The following is a 22,959-nucleotide window of genomic DNA, read 5'->3' on the forward strand; positions in this document are numbered from 1 at the left end:
AGAGGCAAATAGAATTGGTTCCATGCCTGGTTATAAGTAATTAATTATAGATGGGATATCATCCATAAAGGAATAGGACATTAGGTCCTTCCTCTTTTAATATGCAAAGATAACCTGAGTCATTAACTGGTGTCCACTCGGAGCACGTAAATGCCATCCAATTTTCCCTTCATAGAAAATTCTTCAAAATGTTTTCTGGGAGCCTTCTGAAACTGTGTTCTGCTGACTCCACTGGATTGCACGTGGAGACTGCCCTGTGAATCCACATGAATTGCAGACCATAGACACCACCAAAGAAGAGGCCACTATTTTACTTCCAAACAACTAACAAAACTATTGGATTTAACTTTGATTCAAACCTATATCTATTTAGACATGCATGCAGGTATGAAGAGATTACATGGTCAGTTTGATAAAGCTTACTTTCTGTTGTATGTATTTTCTTTGTAATTATAAACAAGAAGCAGCAAAGGTTTTTTCTCCCCCATAACTTCTATAAAATTTCTATGAAATAATTTCATTCCATAAAGAAGCCAATTTTATATATACATATATATCACACATATTGCAGCTTTGGAAAGAATAGTGGTTGTTAATTTCTAAAAGTCATTAAAAATTGCATATTATTTTAATTAAACAAAGTAGTCTAACAGGCACTTCAGATGAAACTGGGATGCATTTGAAAATTTTATAGCTCTTCATTCCATATATGCTAGAAGTCTTCAGAATCTGGTGAACAGCACAATCCAGATGATATAGATCAATAAAGAAGCTTTTTATAAGCAGCCTCTGTAGCAAACAGGCATAATGGATTCATAAGAGTATGAAAGAATTTTTAATTTGAGGGTATGATTGAGTTTTAAAAAGTGAAACATGGATCAGCCAATTTTACTAAGAAGTTGTACAAATCAGAAATCAGAGTAAAGGTTTTGATTTTAATCAAAGAACAGAAACAACATTAAAGTGTTTGGGGAGTTTTACAAACTCAGTTGCGTCAATATCTCAAATATTTTCTGAACATTGTCACACATATTGAAGGTTACATAAATGATTAATTAATTCCTAAAATGTGGACTGCTTTGAAATGAAATGTGGTGAACATTTGCTACTATTTGGTCGCATTGTCTAAAAAAGATGTATGTGAAGAAGAACTTATTGAGTACTCTACATTTGGCCATCCCATGTTCATCAGGTAAATGTCATATAAAATGTAAAACTCCATACTTGCAGCTATAAAACAATGCTTCATTTCTTTTCTCCCTAGTGAGAAATGGATCTCATCTTGTATTGTAGACATATCTCCATGTTCCCCTCATTATCCTATTCTCTCAGGAAGCCAAGGGAAAAAAAATAAGAAGCAAGCAAAACAAGAGCACCGTGGTTTCTCTGCCTTCTTCTGATGAGCAAGTGAGCAACTGTCCCCTGTGTGACCCACTGCCTACACGGTGCACAGCCATACACACAATTATTGTCACTCTCTACTGAAAGGAGAAAAGCCTAATGAAGCTTCATCTTAAAGATACTTGGTATACCTGATGGATAAAGGATACAAAAAGCTGCTGAGAAAGACAGCATTTAAGAATTTCTTGAGCTTGAATCTCACCCTTTACACTGATCATCCAACTTTACTCCATGGTCGCTCAGGAATATTACAAGAGTGTAATTGTTACAACTGAAGGGAAAAGAGAATTCCTCTTTCATTGATGACTGTTATATTCTGAGATCTAATTTCACTTGTATGTCAAAGCTCCAAGGCAGTCTCTTTATCAGCTTTTCCAGACTTCTCTTCAATTCCCAATTGTGAGTACTCTAGAGAAGGAAGCCAGCGGAAAATCAAACTGCCTAGTCAATGTATCCTGTTAAAACAGCACACTTCCAAACTTCCTTTTTGTGGAGTAATAAATCTGTAAGATATTGCCTCTGGCTATTACGTATTTTGTATTGTGCTAGCACTATTTATTGGATTCTTTTTCTACTGCTTTAAAAATGGCATGTATATGCTGTGCAGAGCTATGAAGAAACAAACCCAAAATCTCAGAAAGGACTGCTGTGAATAAAAGATTTATTTTAGGATGAAGAATTCATTGTGAACATGCTTAAGTTAAAGCACAACAGTAAACTCAAGTTAAGACAAGAGAAAAACATACCTGTGAAAAGCCGAGCACTTGTCCATTTTCATCGAGCACATTAAAATTAATGATTGGACCTTGGACATCAGGACTGCTGAAATCTGTGTCACTGTAAATACGTACGACAGGAGCCCCATTGGCATATTTTAAGTTAGACAGCACAGTGTAGGTGTAGTGAGCTAATGCAAAGGTATGCTGCTTAATTTTCTCCATTCCACCTACAAAAGAAAAGAGCACATACATGTCAGGTGCATTATTTTTATGGCAATGTAAAAAAAAGGATGATTTTTAAGAATGACGTGGTGTGAAGGCAATAGGACAAAATTGATAGTTTTGTGGTTTTTTTAAATGCATGTACAATTTTCAAGTTTCTTTCCTCATGTAGAAGTTTCAGAAGTAGTGTTGCACCAAGGATTTATCTATAGTTAATAAGGTAGAAAGATAAAGTTTAACTGAAATGGTTTCCAGGAATTACAAGAATTATACTTGCAGTCTATACATAAGACTAAGATGTTCTGCTTTTCCAGATCTAACTTTGAAGATCATGGGAACACAGCACGGAAAGCAAACTGTTATGTCTGAGATAAAAACAATAAAATTCTAAATGTAATAACAAAATAAAAATGTCATTTTACAAGAAATTTACTTGAAGAATTATTCTTTCAAGACTTCTTTCTATAGAAGAAACAGGGCATTGTGAATTCTTCATTGACTACACCCATGCAATCTGGGGGCTCAAGAGAAACTTTACAGAAGAGCTTTCACAGAACTTGGCCTGGGAAAAGCATAAAGAGTAATTTTTTTTCTCTGTTTGCTACACAGTTTGGAAAAGAGAACTGCAGAGAATTCCTGACAGATGAAGATGTCATCAACATCTCTGCTTTTTGAGGATAGGTCGTGTCTTTGCTAGATGTGCCTATTGAAGGAGCTTCCATTATGCATACTGTACACTGCACTATGGTGGGTTTGCATTATGTGGAAAGAATAAAAACAGGTGAAGAATCAGCAAAGACCTCTTGAAGTGGCAGAATATTTTTCTTTCTGGGTTTTAGACCCAGAGTGTTTTCTGTAATGTTGAGTCCTATTTGAGACTCATGAGCATGTTTCACATTTTATTTTACCTTTTTATATTATTCTTTATAACAATGAATCTCCCACTTCTGTGCATATTACTTTTATATCTGAGTATCTGGAAAGTTCCACACTTGAAAATTGGTAATCTTGTTGACTTTTGTGCCTTTATTCATATAAAGACCATGCAATTTATGAATGTATATAAAGGAAAAAAGTAAGATACATTCTCCTGGCATGCAGAAGAACTGCAGCAGCATCTGTTATTTTGCTTTTTTTTGAGTTTCTCTATTATGTGTTATCTCTTTTAGATAAGCTGGGAGAGCATATGTTAAAAGCACAGTAACAGATTAGATATAAGGTAGAAGCACATTTTTTTTGGTGCTGAAGAATAATAAAGAGGAATAAGATATTTAATGAGATACTAACATGCAAAGCATTTGCAAGGAAGTATACCAGAAGCTAATCAGTGCAATTTCTGGATGCAAGCCACAGTAAACTTGGTAAGCATCTCTAGAACATTTTGATCTGAAAGATGATTTGTATTTTTAGAGTCTCTGAGAATAAAAGATTGACGAGTCAGAAATGTCCTAGTCATTGTTGGGTAGAAGTTAAAAGTCTTGAAATAGTGAAAAAAGAAAACCAAAATCTCACGCACAAAAAAAAGTTATTTTTGAGCATTTGCCAGAAAGTCACTGTCTTAAGAGAAGTGACTGCCTTGTCAGCTTTTGAAATGTGTCTAATCTCCTGATTCAGAGCTTTTCCAAACTGACAGGAATCTTTTAATAGGAGATTAAACTACTGTCCTTGTGCCTGGTTGAAAAAATCTCTTATTCAGAAATTTCAGTCACTCATTCACAGCAATCATCCCTGCTATCATTTCTATATTGTTTTCAGCTATTTTCCTTTAAAGTTTCTTAATCACATTTCCTTGTTCATTAGTCAGAAGCTGATGAGTCTTTTAATTATTTATTCTGACAAATCCAAACGCAATAGCCTGCAATTGCTTTCCTGCCCTGTGATTGGAGAATGGAAGCTGTGTTGCCAGGGTCCCATATTTTTAAGTAGCAGAATAGGTGGTAATTAGGTCTGATGTCACAGAAAACCTTGTGGAAAAACTGCCAACAATCTGAAATTTATTCTGACAGAAAAAGGGATATATTCAGAAAATAGCTGTGATTTATTTTTATTTTGTTCAACAAAATTATCTGTACTGTGTATTATATAAATCCAGTGCTTACCTCATCTCCCTTCTAGGAGTAAGAAGAGAAAATAAAAGAGAAAATAAAAGCCAGAACAAATCTCTGAGAATAAAAGTAGTAACACATCATAAGCATTTTGTAAGACTTACAATTCAGAGAAATCATTGATACTTCATATCAAGAAGATCTCAATTGCCCTGAATTTTTCTCAGTTTAGTGTTTTTATTCCCTACAGCTGCATTATTTCATTAAGGTGAATTGCATATGGTTGTTCCTAAAAGTTATTTTAAAATTAGGAACAATTTATGCATTCTGTAATTTGGATCAGAATTAATCCCATGTCTAAATTACATCAGATGAAGTCTATCTAATACCATCCACAGTATTTATGTGTGTAATGTGTAATGCAGGAACATATTTAGCACAGAGAATGCTCACAACCTGCACTCATTAGTAACTTCATGGTAAAATTTTTGAGCAGAAAAGATTGACAAAGCAAGCTTCTACTTTTGTGTACAAACCTCCTTGCCAAAGTATTCTAGCAAACCTGTGGAGATGTTGTTACACCACATATTGCTGATGTATGTTTGCACATTACAGCATTCTGATACATCAGCACTATCTCAGACCTGCCATCCCAGCTTATACCTCAGAGTGGATATTGTTATGGAAACAAATACTGTTCAAGTATTGAAAATTCAGAGTGCCACTGCACTGGATAACCCACAAATAAATATATAGTTTATAATATTTATTTATAAGTAATAATATATATTATTATATAATAATTATGATGATATAATAATTACATAATATTTATATAATGATTTATAGTTTAAATTTACAGCTCTTCCATAGGAATTGCATGTATGCATATTCCTTTCCACAGAAACTGTGGGACAGGTAAGTCATATGTAAGAGGAGAAGTTATGCCACACTTACAAGAGAATTTTACATTCAAACTATTCACAATTGTCATCATGCTGTAGGAAATCCACTGCTTGTCTTGCCTGCTGATAACATCTTGTATTTACATTACCTCTGTCTTGTTAGCTGCTTATTCTGTGCTACAAAGAATAAGATATTTTTTGCGGTGGAATTTTATCTAATCAGATAAGTCTGAGATATACAGATGTCCAATAAATATTCAGTAAAGAATGATTCTGAGTTAGCATGGACCTGGTTTTGCATTACATAATGGCACACATGTAATGGCATATTGTCTCCTTTCCGAAAGAACCAGGATTTCAGAAGCCCAAATGTTCAAATGTTAGCTCTTCCTGAAAGAGCTGTAGACAAATAGGCATATGTCAATACCTATAAAAGATTTTGAATGAAGAGATTAAGATAAAGCAGAGACTGGAAAGGAGCCTCTAGAATGAAAAATCTGGTGCTTAAGGTTTTCAGGCTGTACTCAGAAACCTCTGTGATCTGCATTCAAATACACTTTTTGTCTCTCTTATTATGAGACACTAAATACCAGAGGTAAGGAAGAAGAGAGATGTAAAAGAAATACACAGTTATTGTTCTAACTCAGTGTGAAAAAGCTATTGAGAAGAAATTGAGGTTTAAGGACGACAAATTCTCTATCACTCCAGTAAATCCAAGCTCACATATATGTTTGAGAGAAATAATGAGCTGAAATCTCAGCAAACCAATCAGCAGGGAGTGAGACCATGATGTACCCACCTTCTACTGAATCCCAAATGAGACAATGTGAGTCAATGTGCTAATGAAGCCATGGAACCTGGAAATCCTGTCAAACATTTGGAGTCCTTCCTTTGCTTCCTCCAAGAAGCCTACATTAAGATTAATTTCTCAGCTTTTTTTGGTGTTCTTTTCTGCATAGAACTGGATGTCTCTGACTGAGGTCTGTCACCTCTTTAGTGTTATTCTTCCCACTAAAAAACCTCTTGAGGATGAACTTGGTAATGGTATTTTTTGGCAAATTTGAGTGTTTCATCTTTAAACAACATTAAACAATGTGTTCTAACCACTGCTATTTTTTAGCACTCCTGTTTTAAACAAAATGCTGCAAACATGGAAATGAAATATTCTTAAAATGATCTAACTCCCTGCCCCCAAAGTGCAACCCTGAAATGTTATAAATAGAATACAAGAAAAGAAAATAAAGAGAAGAAAATATAATCAACTTGATCAGTCACCACTTGGTAGAGCTAGTACATTTATCAAAAAAATATTAAATATAACTATTCCTGGTGAGTTTTCCCCCTGAATTATGAGAATAGCTTCCCTAAGTAAGACCAAATCTAACCTGTTTCCCAGAGTGAGGAGTAACAGATACCTAGAGAAAAAATATATGAAAAATGTATATAATTTCTAATCAGCTACAATTAAATAAACAAAATATATATATTTTTAAAAATCCCAATATATGAAAATGTCCTTATGGGTTGGCTAACAACAACTAAACAGAACAAAAAACTAAATAGTTTTTAAAACAGAACTAAGGGTAGAAAAGCCACTCAGAGATAGAACTAATACATTAACATTTCCTTGGTGTCAACAAAAAAGAGCTCCTCTGATGTAAGAGAACTGCAATATTGGTTACTAAAATCTCACTCATTTAATTAAAAATAATCCACTGTAAATGGCTTACCAGCCAATTCATAAAAATATCTATCAGCCACAGAAAATGCATAAGGCACGGACAGATTGCAACACTGACTCACATGACCAGTTCAACCAACTTGATCTATAAAACATGTGTAATAAAAATCAGTTTGGGGAACACAGTGTGGCTGGACCATGACTTTCTGCAGCTAAGGTGACTGCGTTTGAGAGTAAGAAGGGTAAAATATATGTCCCCAGTTGTCATTGGTACCTCTAAAAAAATAATGCAGGCTTCTTAACTTTCTCAAGTTAAGATGTAACAAAGCAAATTACAAAAAAAGAAAATTTTGGTTATGAAACTATGGGGTTTTTTTCCTGAAAAGTACATATTATAGTTTGAAAGTATATAATCAACTGGCAAGAATCCATATCACAAGATCAGTGTCCAGATTGAAACTTTGGATGGATTCCTGCAACCTAATTATGTATTTTCTGTGTGTCCAACATAGAGAGCTGTGTTACACTCTCAACACAACTAAATCCATGCAGAATTCAATGGGTAATAGGGGGACCTTTTACTCTCTCAGCACTAATTCTTTGCATAATAGCTTAAATCCTTTTATTCTCCTCCTTCTCCCACACCATCTCAATAGTTTAAGACTGTGGGAAGCAACTGCTTAATCCTCTATTCAGAATGTTATACTGAAACCAAACATGAAACACATATTCAGTGTTTATCTTAATGAACAGAAGGCTCTTTGATGCCCCATCTCCCACTTCTTTGGAGCAGCTAATTCAAGCTCTGTTTTCACACAGTGAGGGGAGTTCGAAGTCTCTGTTCTAAATAAAATGAGCAGCGCATTCTGAAAGAAGCAGCTCCTAATTTTCAAACATCATAATGAGGAACATTTTGGCTTTTTAAAAAAATTTTTGGGAGTTGCACGAAAGCAGGGAAATTGTACATACCAGCTATCTAACTCAATATTAGTATAAATATTTTAATTAGAGGTACAATTCAATTTCAGTTAACTGCTTCTTAGACTAAGAGCTATATAAGAATTCAAATAAGCTTAAAAATGTAAGATACATTTAATTTACTGTTTGAGGGCATTTTTGTCCATCCTTTCTTTCCTTCCATGTGCCCATGCCATACTCTCAGCAGAGGTAATAATTTCAGGATGACTTTTCAAACCATAAAACCAGCAACATAAAAGATGACTGGGGAGTCTCTCAAAAAGGCAGAGTGCCTTGCATACCTCATGGAAGCAGCATTCCAACTGTAGCTCCAGAGAGCTGGATGACAAGAGCCCACAGAGATTTCTGTAAGAACAGCAGAATCATCCCTAAGAGTATGTATTTATGTAATACTCACATTTTACCTCTAAAGGCTTTATCTCCCAAGGTTTTTCTCAGTCCAGCAGAACAACTTCTGCTTATGATTCTGCCAGCTTAAGGACAAAATGCAAGAGAAGCTTGTACTATAAAAGCACATGAATTCTCCTGGCAGCTGTTAGAAACCTGAATGTTACATCCAGGCCTGTTTTCTGCTTTATTATGAAATGTCCCTGTCCTTTGTTTAATGGAGCCTGCTGTATACAATTCCTTGAAGTCAGCATGTGGAAGCTCAACTGCTGCTTGTTCCCTGGAATTTTTAATTCTCCACAATTAGTCTGCTAATACAATACAGAGCATAAAGCTCTTTCTTTGTCTCACAGCTTTATAATGGGAATTTAGAAAATGTAAGATGAGGCAGTAAGTATTAGGTTTTCAAGCCAATAAGACTAATTTGACCTCGATTTTGCATGAACACTTATTTATTAGTTTTTAACTTACTTATTCAAGTCAGGAGCAACTTTCTAATCACTGTAACATACTGGGAGGAGAATCTTCTGCTCAGCTAAACTGATACTATCATCAGATCTGCAGTTAAGATGAATTCTTCAAAAACAAAAAAATACCTTCCTATAAGACCCAGCCACCAGTGGTACTTGATAGTATCATGATTTTCTAACATCTTCACAGTTTTGTGGGTTGTTTGTTTTCATTTTCCCTTGAGGGGAGCTGCAGACCAATGGATACAAACAATTTGCACCAAAAATAGACTGAATATAAAGGGAAATCCAGATACAGGTGGGGGGGGGGGGGGGTGTTGTGAGAGGAAATTTTTCCCTTAGCATCAAGAGAACCCTTTGAATATTCCGAAAACCCTGACAGCTTCCTTCTTTTCCTTCCTAAGATGACAGATCCCAATCTAAAGCCTTGCTAGGATATAAATCAGTTCTGTTTCATAGCTCACCCTGCCTACATTAGGTGAAGAAGAATGGCTAATGCTGTGCCCAGAACTCACACCTCAGTACCCCTTGGTTTGACTCTACCTTCCTATAGGTTTTGTATTAGCAAAACATTTAACATAACGTTTTTGGAATCTCTCTGTCAGTGAAATGCTTTGGTGTTCATTGCAGCATATTGATTTGCAGTACAGCTTTTTCCTTACGTGTAATTTTGGTTGGACACCTTTCCTATTTTTCTCTGACAATATGTGAAGTAGTGGGATGCTCCATCTCTTCTCTTGTGAAACCTTTTTATCCTGCTCTTTCTAAGGCTCCACAGAACATTCCCATCACAGCAATACAGAAAATACCATAAGTTCATTTAATTAAACCAAGAACAACAAAACACTGAAAGAAAAGCTTCCAGAGAACAAATCTTAAAGCATGATGCTGAATAGTGATGGAACAAGAAAAAAAAATCACTAAATTTCCCCATTTTCTATTTGTAACATTCAGGAATACAGGATGTTAGTAAAATAATTTCTATCCTTTTTTATGAAAAGAACAATATTTTTCTTAGTGAAATTTTGGATTTATTGATATTAATAATTTTTAATAGCCTTAAAGGATGCTTTGCTATTTGTTTTGCATTCTCAGACTAGGTTTCTGCTGGTACTGTAACAATACTAATACTAATGCTAATAATAGCTACCATGGAAGGAAGGGTTTCATTAATGAAAATGAGTACAAAAAACAGCCTTGAAATTTCTGTGATTTGATGCCTTAATCAGTAGGAAGCATGCAGTCAATATTAAGAAGTGCTCTGAATTCTGGAACCTCATGCTAAACTGAATCACACCAGGGCTTCTCCCAGGCTTTTTAACCATGCTAATGTTGTTTTAACAATTATCTACACTAACACCACAAGAGAGACCTGCGGTTAACATGTAATCTGCCCTGAGGTCACAGCATGGAGTCTGCTTTACATCAGTCACTGTTCTTTTGAGGACCAAAAGGTGATCCACTGACACACCTTCCCTCCTGTGGCTGTCTTTTCTGACTGGATGTGGCAGGCTCAGGCCTCTTGAAGCTCATTGTTGAGTTTGTGAGACATATGAACACACAAAACATTCCACAGACAGTGGAAGGAAAAACTGAGAGCAAAGAGTGGCTACTTTGGCATAGTGTTACACACTGTCAACACACAGGTTTCAGCAATGATGTTATAGTTCCAGCCTCACTTCTCAAGAGTTCATGCTATAGAAGTGAGATGCCAGTACTTCTTACAGTATAGCCATTGCTGGGGGATGCTCAGCAATCACTCCTGCAAAACAACACCAGGGTTTTTTTATAAGCAGAATGTCCTGCAGTGTTGGCTGACATAAATTAACTTTCGGGAGGTTTTTATTACACTGTTCATTCCTCTGAGCTTCTGAGACCCACTGCACCTAGAGGATTGTATGGTCTCTGTTAAGGGGTTGATGAGCAATAAGGAAGTGTGCTGGATTAAGACTGAACATTTCTAATTTTGCAAGCACAGAATAGGTATTTTTCTCAATTGTAAGTTCATTGAGCAGATCTACTAAACAGAAGACTAGGAGAGGAAACTAAGGTAGAAAATGTTGATATTATAAAATAATTTATTGCTGTTTTTGCTTCCTTACAAATACTGTAGGTAGTGTGCTTCTGAAAAAAATAACCACTCTTGGCCTTATATCAGCTTCAATAAGCTATAATGCCATAAATCAGTCAAAATCTATACTTCACATTCAGTTTAGAAGAGTTGAAGTATTGAAGACATGAGCAATTCCTACGTGCACCACTTGATGTCTCGTGCTGTAAATCAAGCTCCATGATGATCTCAGGAACTGCCTCTGAAGACAGACATGGGCAAGGTTAAAAGAAAACACTGATGTGAGCCAGGCACTGGTGAAGGATGAGTGCTGCCAACACAGAGGGAGCCACTGACAGGGAAAGAAGCAAGGCAGCATGCACTGAGGAAGCCCTGGCCTCTTCCTATGGCAGCCCATTACATTATGAGCTCTTCAGAAGGAAAGGAAAAGGAGTAGGGGCTGCTGCAGCTCTATCAAATGAAGAACTCTGCAGTTAAGGTGTAAACAAATATCTTGGAAAAAAAAAACCAACAACATTTTCCTCATCATTTCAGTTTCAGGGTTTTTTTATAACAGCAAGTCTTTAGAAATGAAGGTCCAGCTCAAGGCACTGTTCACAAAATTCCATTTTTAGGTAACAAGGAAAAGGCAAAACAGCAAAGGTTCCCTTTCTATGAGGTTGGGATGAAGCTACAACAGTCATGAGATGTGGAGGGGCCCAGATTCACCTATGTCTTCCCTTGAGGGGCTTCACAGTCTAGTTTGCACCACACATAACAATAAAAAGAAAACCTTTTACTTCCCTGGTTTCTTTGGAGCTCTCAATTTTGGGAAGGCTTTTCCTTAGATCCACCAAAGTGGTAACAGTAGCTACGGTTCCTTAGACTGTTCTATGAGATTCATATTTTAAGATGTTAAAGAAGACTATTGGGGGAATGAAGGAAAACAACAGAAACAACAGCTCTGCTTGTGGTTTTTCTGTTATTTAGTATTACCTACCATGCATTTCTTTCTTTCTTTTTGCAGCATATTTTACAAAGATATCTACAATGCCTTTATTTGTAAATGGAAATATTCAGGAGAGCATCAATTTAAGGAAATAAAGTACAGATAATCCTTATTACTTTCCTTTTTATTCTTGCCCCACCAAGTGCAGTCTTGCTTTGTAAATGAAAAGTATGACCACAAAAAGAACTTCTTATTTAAAGCATCATGAAAAGAAAGCCCTCAGAAATGACTCACATTGTATATGGCCATTATGCCTAACAGGCACTGAGTGTTACTACTGTTGGCAAAGAAAGTTGGCACACACTTATCTCCATGACCTTTGGCCACAGAGAGGTTCTGCACAACACAAGATATGCAAATACTACACTCACAGCAAAGAATCTCTTTTCATACCTCAGTATTCAATACCTTGAATTAAAAAACTTGATGAAATATGTTCATCTCTTTTTTTTTTTCTTTCCTTCTTGAAAGTTGCTTAACTCAATACATGAGATAACTTGAATGGCTGCAATATCACACAAGACACCCTTGTAGATAACACTGTATTGTTTGGAGTCTCTAGCTGACCAGTCAGGAGCCCTGGCTTGCAGTTGAAATGACACCTATTAAAGATTATTTAGTCTATTTCATTTATTAAGTGCAACAGATATTCTTGTCTGAATTGAATTAACCAGAATGGCTGTCTCAGGCTGCCCAAGCGTCTAATATTTCTCTTGACTCAACATCTCTAATATTTTATTGACTCAACCTTTCTGGCCTCACCTCACCTCTTGGTGGTCTTACATACCTAGGTGATGGTCCTACAGGAATTACATCACCCTGCTGAGGTACTTTGCAGGACACCTAATTCAAACAGCAAACTTTGGGCCAATTAGAAGTGGAGTGATTAATCAAACTGTTTAAACATTTGACTGCAAACCCAACAGGGAAACTTGTATAACTAAGACGTGAGAATTTAAATGCATGGCAATGCATTTAAAGGCTGCACGTATCAAACATTAGTGTGGCTGGCATTTCATGCCGAACTGGTATATTCATTTACCTCTCCAAAACCCTTCTTCCTTTTTGGATATGGTAGGATAAAGGAGAAACAATATGCAAACAATCAGCCCTGTTTCCTTTTACAAGAACAATACCAGTCCCACAATTTTATGGGTTCCCATCTGCAACATCTTTTACTAGTACTCAGTGGCATTCTTCCATGAAACTCCTCAATAATTTTTAAGAGTTCAAGAACATCTTCAATGTTTATTATAAATGGTTTCAATTTACTGAGCAGTTTTCAACAGCGAAATTTTACTAAATTGGTAAAATTTAGTAAATTTTACCAAAAAGCAACTGCAAGGACATCAACCACAGTGTGTTGTTCTATTCTAGGTGACCAAAAGTGACACCAGGATCAGATGAAGCATTTATCAGATGATATTAGCTTGGACTGTGACATGGCTTCTTAAGCCTTTCCCCTTTCATTACAATACCTGTTGTAACTCTCACCAGGGAGCTTCTCAAAGGAGAAGGCATCAATACAAACTATGAAGGGAGGTCACAAGATGCAGGATGAGCTGGCCTTTCATGGCAATGGCAGGCCATGAACTTGAACTCCCCAGGAGAGACAAAGCAGTAGTGACAGCTACACACTGCTGATACTTCAGGAGTTTGGAACTGGCCTGGGAGGTTTTTTACACCAGTTAGCAATTTTCCTTTTTCTTGTCTTCTCTTGACAACCATGCTCTCCAGATTATGAGAAAGCTTATGTGACATATCTCTTGCTCTCAAGTCTTTGTAACAATATTGCGTTCTGTCCATTTTTCTTAATTTCTTCCTAGTTATTCTGATACCAAAAATTCCACATAGTGTTGAGAAGTGACAGAAAAGCCTACATTTTGATCTAAAGAGAGATTCTTGAATGTCCCAGAGAGTTCTACTCTCTCACATGTCATCTGAAGATAGAAGTTTCACAGGATTAAAACACCCTTTGCAGAGCTGGAGAACAAATAAATAATTTGATAAGTAAAGAAATGATGGCTCAAGCACTTCTTTCCTTCTCTATATCCGATCATGTAAGAAATAAATTGATTAACATCCTGAAGTTATCATAAGTCACGGAATTTTAGGAATAGTAGAAGCTGTGTTGAATCATTTCACCTATCTTAGACACGGAATAGAAAAGGAAAAAGGAAAGAACTATAAATTGAAGGGTCAGAAAAATTAGTTTTATGGTCCTGCAGAGACTTGACTCACCTGTAAGGTCAGACCAATCAATCAATCAAAAAATAAAAACCTTTCTTTTTGAGGACTTGGCAGTGTGAGTCCTGCCAAATGTACTCATTACAGCTCTTCCCTTTTTTCTTCCTTCATCAGAATGATGCTGTCAAGTTCAGTATGAGATCTAATATAAAAGCTTAGATCCTTCTTTATCAGAGCAGATAACAAGAAGTGTTGGTAACAAGACAGCGTGTTGATTATTTCTGACTAAAAGCTGAACCTTGAAGGCTCACTTTGTTCAACAGCCAGAGACAGCAACTGTAGTCTTTATTTTGTTCTGCAACTCCCAAGCTTTGACTTAAGTCATACCACACTTTCTTGTAACATATGATGAGCTCTGTTACAAAGGATTAATTTCTTTCTCACATCTCAAACAGTTATTTTTTCCCCTCATTTCCAGCCCTATATGGATAATATTCTGGGTATGTGTGATGTGTTTGTAATTTTATCTGAAAATATTATGTAAGATAGAATTTAAACACATCACTATACTGCTCAGCTGTTTTTGGCTTTTTGGCTATGCTGGTATTACATTCCTGCAGATTTTGCCTCTTCATCTATAGGCAAGGAAGAGATGAAGGAGTGTGTCAGGAGCATCAGGCACTTTAATGTCAGCTGCTTGTAAGCCAGGTTAGTCAGTAATGTATTCAGAGCCTATTAAAGCTGACAGGATTCTCCACAGCTGTAAAGCTCTCCTGCAGTAACCAGCAGTAACCAGCAAGAACATTTTTCCATATCCTCTGTGATGCTGAGATGCAGATCCATCCTTCAAAGTGTTTTGAAATTCTTCCATGCTAACTGAATGCACCCCATTGGACTTCATCTCTTTAGTTTTCGTATTTCATTTGCAGCAGAGACAGTGAGCATTTGACCCAAAGACAGAGGCTGGATCAGCCTGTTTCACACAGCTGCTTGTCGAGCTGACATTTATTCAAAACTCTTCCCACCAGAAGAGAATGATCTATTACTGCCACAAAATGGAAAAATGCCAAGAGACAGATTTTGAGAATTTCTGCTTCCATGAACAGGAAGATATTATCAAGACTAATTTATGAAAAGGAGAGCAAAATATATCTTTAAAACCACTTAACACAGCCATAAAAATATATTGCTTTTAAATGCCTACAATGTTATTCAATTAATGAATTGGTATCACTACCCTCAATTTAAAAACTCCAATTTATAAGATTCTCAGACTCTATTTTACACCCTTTTTATTCCCATGCTCCCCCTTTTACCCACCTCCAGCTCTTCTAAATTATTAAAGGAAATAATGAATTTCACCAGAACCTCTTCCCACAGGATACTTGTGCTAGGAGCAGGGCCTGGGTTCTGCTGCCAGGGCTTGGAGATGCCCAGGAACCATCATGACACTGCAGGACTGGCACCCTGGTCCTGGGGATACTGAAGGAGCACAGACCCCTGGGGTGCCCAGCTCCCAGGAGAGCAGCTCCCTCTCACAGGAGGCAGCATTTGGCAGGACAGCCATGGAGATCCTTTTGGAGAACACCAACTCCCAGCCTGCTGAGGGGCTGCCAAGCCTTCAGAGGAGGCGCCAGGAGAAGGATGGGGCAGGAGGGAGAGCCCAGTGGTGGGATGGAGCCACACTGAGCTCCCTGGATGCTCAGGCCAGGCATGCCAGCACTGGGGGGTACCCTGTGCCAAGGCAGCCACTTTCATCCCACGCCTCTTCCTCCTCCTCTTCCCACACATGGGCCATGGGCAGCAACATGCAGTGCCTCAGGACAGGCATGGCTGGGCCTTGTCCCCCCAAGGGAACAGGCTGCCACTGCTCCCAAATAGAAAAAGCTTGCAAGTACCTGAGCTGAGACAAAGCACAGTTTTAAATTTCAGAAAGTATTTTTATTATCTCTAAGCAGGTGACAGCCACTACAGGTATAAGAACTATCTTCCTTTTTTGACTCCAGCCTTCAGTCGTCTTTAAATTTCCTAAGCTTTGAAATGAAGATCTTCTTAATACCAGAGAAAGAGGCTTTGCATATGAAACAAATTATTAAACTCACATGAGATGCATCCATTTTGGAGATGAGGGATTGCATGAAAGAAAGACACACTATGATCTTTTCCTTCTTGTCACTTTCATATTAAAACAAACGCTGTATCATTATTGGGACCGGTTTGTCCAAGGTCACTCAATTGTTCAGCATTTACAAGCTGGCAGCTCATCACAGGCAGAAGCAGCACTTATAATCATTATTGATGCTGGCAGTCTCCACCCTCGCTAATACTCCTTGTTCTGTCAGCCAGTCCCTGGCTTGTCACAGGCAAATGGAATTATTCTTTGAGCTGTGCCTCAGATCTGCAGTTCAAGGGAGCTGTTTGAGGCTAGACCACAATTAAGTACCAAATGGTGTCATGCCTATTTACAGAACATGCCAGGTCAACAGCTACTGTTTCATTAGGCTCAACTCCTCCCATCCACAGCTCAACATGAATGCCATATCATGTGGTGGGCACCTCTGAGGGAAAGTACCTCACCTCCTCCCACGTGTGAAATGGCTGAAGAGCTGCCTTCTCGATGCCATTGTAGCCCCCAGAGGGGGCTCTCCCTTGGATGGCATTGATCCCATCTTCCAGCTTTGCGTGAATGACTCCATTACTCAGCTCCCACTGTGAGGCAGAAATACACAAGATATAGGAATTCCTGGCTCTAGAGCCTTGCAGAAAATTCCCTCTGCTCTGCAAACTTCAACAACTCTGCCCCCATTTTATTAATCCTCTTCAAAATTTGTATTTGTTACTGCAACAGCTGAAATTTGATACCACGTAAATGACTATTGTATTTATTAACGGGTATTTCAGTTTTCAGCCCAAAACTTCAACTAACTTTAAAACACGATCTTTTTTGGAGGTGACAATGAATTCTGTTTAAAACTCCAGAGATAAATGATTTAATAATACTTTTTAAAATTACTGAATGTTCTTTTAGTTTAGGTGTTTAATTTATGTGTTATTTAACTCATTAAATATGGCAAAGTGGCAAGCACATCTGGAATGCCACACAGATGATACAGAGACAGAACAAAATATATACTGATGAACTTGTTTGTTTGCTACTAACTGCTGCTCCATAACAAAAAAATATCTTGAAGTTAACTTCCTAATGTTAGTAGAACACAGAAAAGCCATCGAGTACGAAAGTGCTATAGCTATGCTTCCCTTCAGTACCTTGACAATTCAAAATCAACATTGATCTAAACCACTTCTTGCTAAGAACCAATACATAAAACATATCTCTGTAAGTGTTTTTTTCCGCTGAGGAAAAACTAAAATCCAATAACATTGTTTTGTGAAGATCTGCTGGACTTCTAAAGTGACTTAGCAAGACACTTTTTAAAAAAACACTAAAATCCAATAACAGAGATGAAAGTGTTTGTTTTGTGAAGATCTGCTGGACTTCTTAAGTGACTTAGCAAGACACTTTTTAAAAAAAAGAATTTGGGAAAGGTACATAAGCATATTTATATAGATGTACATGAGAAATTTTAAGTTTGATGGAAAAACAGGTGTGTATGCAGATAAAGTTTCAATATGTTTGCTCTAAATTGAAGATATTCTGCTTAAAGAAATTACTGCATCAGCACTAGCCTCTTAAATTGCTTGAAAATAAAAGTTTTATTAAGACCTCAATCCTGGCAGTAATTAATTAAACATCATTAATAGCTATATGCCTGTAAGAGGCTACTCACAGAAAAACCTAGTAAAGTCAAATCTGTTTGGCTACCCTGCAGTTACTGTGAAAGTCCAGATAGTTTAAGAGTAAATTTTTCCTTTTTAGAGGTTGGAGGCATTTCATGCTTTCATATGGGATTCCATATCCAGTTCATATTTCTCTTCTAATTGCTAGAGTATGGTTACAAATGTAATAGAAAAGCTTTTATTTTCTATTAAATCCTTGATAGCTTTTTCAGGAAGGGCTAATCTCTAAATATTTAAGATTAGTTTCAATGATCATTTTTTACTATGCCCATAAAGAGCTTACAGGTTCCATCTTCTTCCCTTGCTACCATTCCCATAGGTATAGCATAGATTGATTCTTCTCTGAATATCATAATGATCTCATGAACCACAGGAATAATCCACTTCCTGATTCTCATAGAAATAAGTGAGAAATCTTGGTAGTGGTTTAAATTATTCCTGAAGCAGATACATAGTCTACATACTCAAAAGCCTTTTATTACCCGGTTGCTGATGTCCTTGTCCAGCTTTTCAGAAATGCTCCCCAGCACAGTTAGGATCAGTAACTGCAAAAATTTGGTTTTAACCTGACAAGAAAAAATTTATTTCAGGTAAAAAAAGCAGGTTTCAAGGACCACCTTCTTCAAGATCAGGAGTGGTCCATTCCAGCAAGCAGGAAACATACTTAAGGCAGCAGCCTTTCATGGATGAACAAGGAGTTCCCCACTAAACTAAAACACAGGAAGTAGAAAGGTAGAAACAGGACCAGGTGACCCAGGAGGAACACAGAGCCATGGTTTGAACATACATGGATGCAACCAGGAATTTGGTAAGGAATGTAACTGGTAACAAGAAGGATTTCTACAAGCAGAAGCCCTCTTGAGAAAGGAAAAAGAAAAGGGTAAAGGTCCTAATGTCTTCTGTGACTCATTTTTTACTGGTGAGCCTTTCCTTTGGGAATCCCAGGCCCTCAGCTCAGAGGAGAAGCCTAGTCCAAGGACAACTTACCATCAGGGGAACAGGATCATGTTATGGAACCCTTAAAATAAACTGGGCATAAGCAACTTCATGGGCCCTGTTGGGATGCTACCACAAATGCCAATGGAGCTGGTGGCTGTTGCTTGCAAACCTAGTCCTGATAATCTTTGAAAGAACATGATGACTGGGAGAATTTCCTAAAGACTGGGACTGGAGGAAAGCAAATGTCATTCCTATTCTCAAGAAGGGCAAGAAAGAAGATTCAGGGAATTTACAGGTGGTCAGCCTCACCTCAGTCTCAGGGAAGGTGATAAAGCAAATGAGTCCAGAAATTGTTTTCATACATGAAAGACAAGAGGATGATCAGGAATAGTCATCAAGGATTTACAAAGAGTAAAAAATGCTTAACAACCTCATAGCCTTCTTCAGTGAGATGACCAGTTTGCAAATAAAGGAAGAACAGTGGATGCTGTTTATCTTGATTTTAATTTTTTGACACTCTCTCCCATAAAATCCTCACAAACAGTCAGATGAAGTACAGGTTAGATAAGTGGACAATGAAGTGGAACTGAAAAACAGCTTAACTTCCAGGCTTGGAGAGTAGTGATCAATGGCACAAAGTCCACCCCAGGTGTTGATACTGAGTCCTTTGCCATCAAAAAACTTTATTAATGGCTTGGACAATGGGGCAGCATGCACACTCAACAAGTTTCCAGATGATACAACTAATGATTGCAGTGCCAACCAGAGGGATCTCAACAAGCTGGACAATTATAATGAGAGATTAATGAAGCTCAACAAAGAGAAATGCAGAGTCCTACATTTGGGTAGGAACAAACCAAAGCAACAGTATTGGTCAGGGCCTGACTGGCTGGAAAGCAGCTGAGCTAGAAAAAGGTCTGTGTGTCCCAGTAGACAAGCTGATCACCTCATGGCAAAGGAGGTTAATGGTATCCTGGGCTGCATTAATTGAGGTTATCCCTCCTCTCTAGTCAGTGCTGGTGAGGTCACCTCTGCAGTGCTGTGTCCAGTCTTGAACTCCTGTCTTAGGCTGGAAATGGGGATGTGTATTCTATTCCTATCTGTTAGAGGTGGGACAGCTCCCTGTCCAAGATGTAGTGGAGTGTGTCTAGTGAAGGATTACAAATATGAATAAGGACTACACCATCTCTAATATGAGGAGAAGCTGAGAGAGATGGAACTGTTCAGTCTGGAGAATAGATATTTCAGGTGAGGATCTACTTGATATACACAAATATCCAAAGGGAAGGTTGTAAAGAAGATGAAGCCAGGCTCTTCTTAGTGGTGCCCAGTGACAGGAAAAAAGGCAATGGGCACAAACCGAAAAAAGAGGAAATTCCACATAAACATCAGAAAAAACTTGCCAGAAAGCATTCAGCCTTGAACTGGGAGAGCTCTTTTTCTTCATTCCATTGGGCAAAACATTTGGCCCCCTCTGTGGCCCTAGAGGAGACATATGGACTCATTCAAGCAAAAAGGCCTGCCTATTTATGCTGCCAGTTTAGTTTTTCAGTGATATATTCATTCTTCTCTTATATGGACACAGTGACTAACAGTTTTAATAACCTGTGAGCAGCCAGACTTGATTATGACTTTCTTCATTGTATTATAAAATTCAGTCTCTTTGAAGGGAAAGCAGGGTTTCTACACAACTGCTCAAGAAATGAAATTCCTGTTATATATGAAATTCTAACATATTAAGAAGTAGTTCTGATTTGAATTGCAAATATAAAGTGATGCAATTCCTGTGAAGTGAAAATTTTCAAAAATCACCACAAAGTTAATGCCCATGAACAAATATCTTCTCAGTATCTTATAAGCAGGTTTTAAGGAAGTAGTAGCTGTAGTTCCTGAAGATGTAGAACTCACTGTCCTAGAGAAGTGTCTTTCCACCAAGTACCTTCTGAGTGATGTAACTGAAAAACTCACCATGTTGGTTAGTTTTGACTTCTGAAAAAATCTAAAGTAAAAAACTCCACATCTCATTATTTTTTGACAGCATTTAACAAGATGTATAAAAAATAGCATCTTTAAAAATACAAGAAAACCTATAACAAATTAAAATATTTTTATTTTCCAGGTACACAATCCACATTTTCTAGGTACAAAATCAATGACATTTCTTTGAAAAGAAAAACAAACCCAAAAGCTCAGAAATGGCACATTTCCAAAAGGGGTTTAAATTTCATAAAAATGAAATGTCAGAGAATAATTTGGCTAGTAAATATATTGCTGTCCAATACATCTGCAAGCAAAGGCTGTATCAATGTCATCAAGGAGCTTTGCAGAAAACTCAGCTCTTTCTAGAGTTACTTTTCTGAGATTTGGTAGACCCTTAGTTGGCCGCAACACACAAACACAAGGAAAATCAGCTTCAGGATTTAACAGTTGAAGTGATGGTGTACAATTCCTTGGGAACGTGCCTTGTCACAAACCATCATGGGCACTGCTTGAGGGACAAGGAAGACTACTGTCACTTTTCCTTCCTGACTATTGTCAACTTTTCTGTAGTCTATGAGTTTCATAAAATAGAAACAAAGCTCATATGTGAGCACATATGGACTTCACATGAACCTCCTGGGGGGAGGGAATCACCAGTGTAAGACACCAGTTCATAACATTTCATGTGGCCCTTGAGAATATTCCACATTTACTGGAAGTATAGCTTCAGTGCACAGAGGTTGTTTGGACACCTAAATTCATTATTGCTGACTTAAAGGGGAAGGTTTATAAAGGGATTTCTGGAGGAAAACATTTGTAGGTCCCATTAAAGCCAGGAAAAGAAAAATCTGAGACTAATAAAACTTCTTCCTTTTCAGAGGAGTCCTCCCATATGATGAACTATAGAGTAACATCTCTATTTTCTGGTTAAATTTTCTGGTAAATTCTTCTCATAAAGATCTGTAGGCTACAGATAAGTAGATATAAACTATGCCAGCTCCATGGGTATATAAGTTGTATAAGTTGTAAATAAAGGTGCCCTAATCCCATTTGCTCCTCTTTTTTTTTTTTTTTTTTTTTTTTTGTACTTTCATATCCTTTAAATTCAATTCGAAGCACAGGTCACCCAGACTTGCATTCTACCTGCACCAGCTCATCAGCTCATGAAACCCATCCTGAAGTTTGTTATTTATACATTCATTTACTCAAATAAGAAGTAACGTATTCAAAGTATCATGAAACCTTGGTGTTGAGCAGGCTTAATTAAGATTTGAATACACAATTAATTTAACATTATTTGGAGGACACTGTTACAATTTACCTGCAATAGTATAGTACGGTAAATTCAAAAATTTCTGCTACTGCTAATCAAGTTACATTGATGTACTAATAATTAATAAGACCAGAGGAAAAGAAACCCAACAGTAAGAACAGAAACAATAAATTATCCGTAAAGGTAGTGTCAGAGGTTCCAGCAATAGGAAGATAAATCTCAGTACTTCTCACTACTTTAAAGTAATGTCAGCCTCTGCCATCAGACAGTGGTAACAGAGCCTAGTCCTGCCCTCAGCAACCTCTGCTTGAACATGTTCTCCAAGGTCCTTACAAAATTTAAATGCTTATTCCATCACCACTAGCTGCTAGACACAGAAAACTAAAAAAATCTGCTGAAAAATCAATCCACTGATCACAGACTGTGGATGCACATTTCCAGAATATCTGCCCAGTAAAAAAACCACATCCACACAGACTCATACAGAGCAGGCAATGCTTATTCCTGTTGCTTTTCCCAAACATGCACCCTTCATTCCCAGAAATACAGGCCCCACACAGTTATTAAAACCTGCCTTTTTATATGCTTTATGCCACTCCTACCTACCCTCTCACAAACATCAGTAGATCCAATGCAGGTATCTCAGACTATATCCATTCTGTTTCAAGGATGCAGAGAAAGCAAGTAAGGAGACAGAAACTCAACAACTCATCTGGGGGAAAGAAATCCTGCAGCAACTTAAGAGAACACTTCTGCGAGGTAAGTGGTTTTGGGAAAGTTGGGATAAGGAGTTCAAAGCAGCCCTTTTGTCAGCTATATGAACTCACCATTCTTCCCTACTCCTGGTTTGTCTATTGTTTTTTTCTGTTTATGTTTTGTTTGGAATTTTCTTATTTATTTTGTTTTTTGGTTTTG

At 37.4% G+C, this 22,959-nt stretch overlaps 1 protein-coding gene across 6 annotated transcripts in view; it reads right to left on the reverse strand.

The window, feature by feature from the left end:
• MOCOS (molybdenum cofactor sulfurase) overlaps positions 1-22,959 on the reverse strand; it is a 210,230-nt gene that overhangs the window by 51,715 nt on the left and 135,556 nt on the right. For all 6 annotated transcript variants that reach the window (XM_039711098.1, XM_039711099.1, XM_039711100.1 and 3 more), the window contains one exon: positions 2,148-2,347. In XM_039711098.1, the coding sequence (XP_039567032.1) occupies positions 2,148-2,347 (200 nt within the window). The remainder of the gene's footprint in view (positions 1-2,147; positions 2,348-22,959) is intronic.

Source organism: Passer montanus, unplaced genomic scaffold, assembly GCF_014805655.1.
Source record: "Passer montanus isolate IOZ18808 unplaced genomic scaffold, ASM1480565v1 scaffold24, whole genome shotgun sequence".
NCBI lineage: Eukaryota > Metazoa > Chordata > Aves > Passeriformes > Passeridae > Passer > Passer montanus.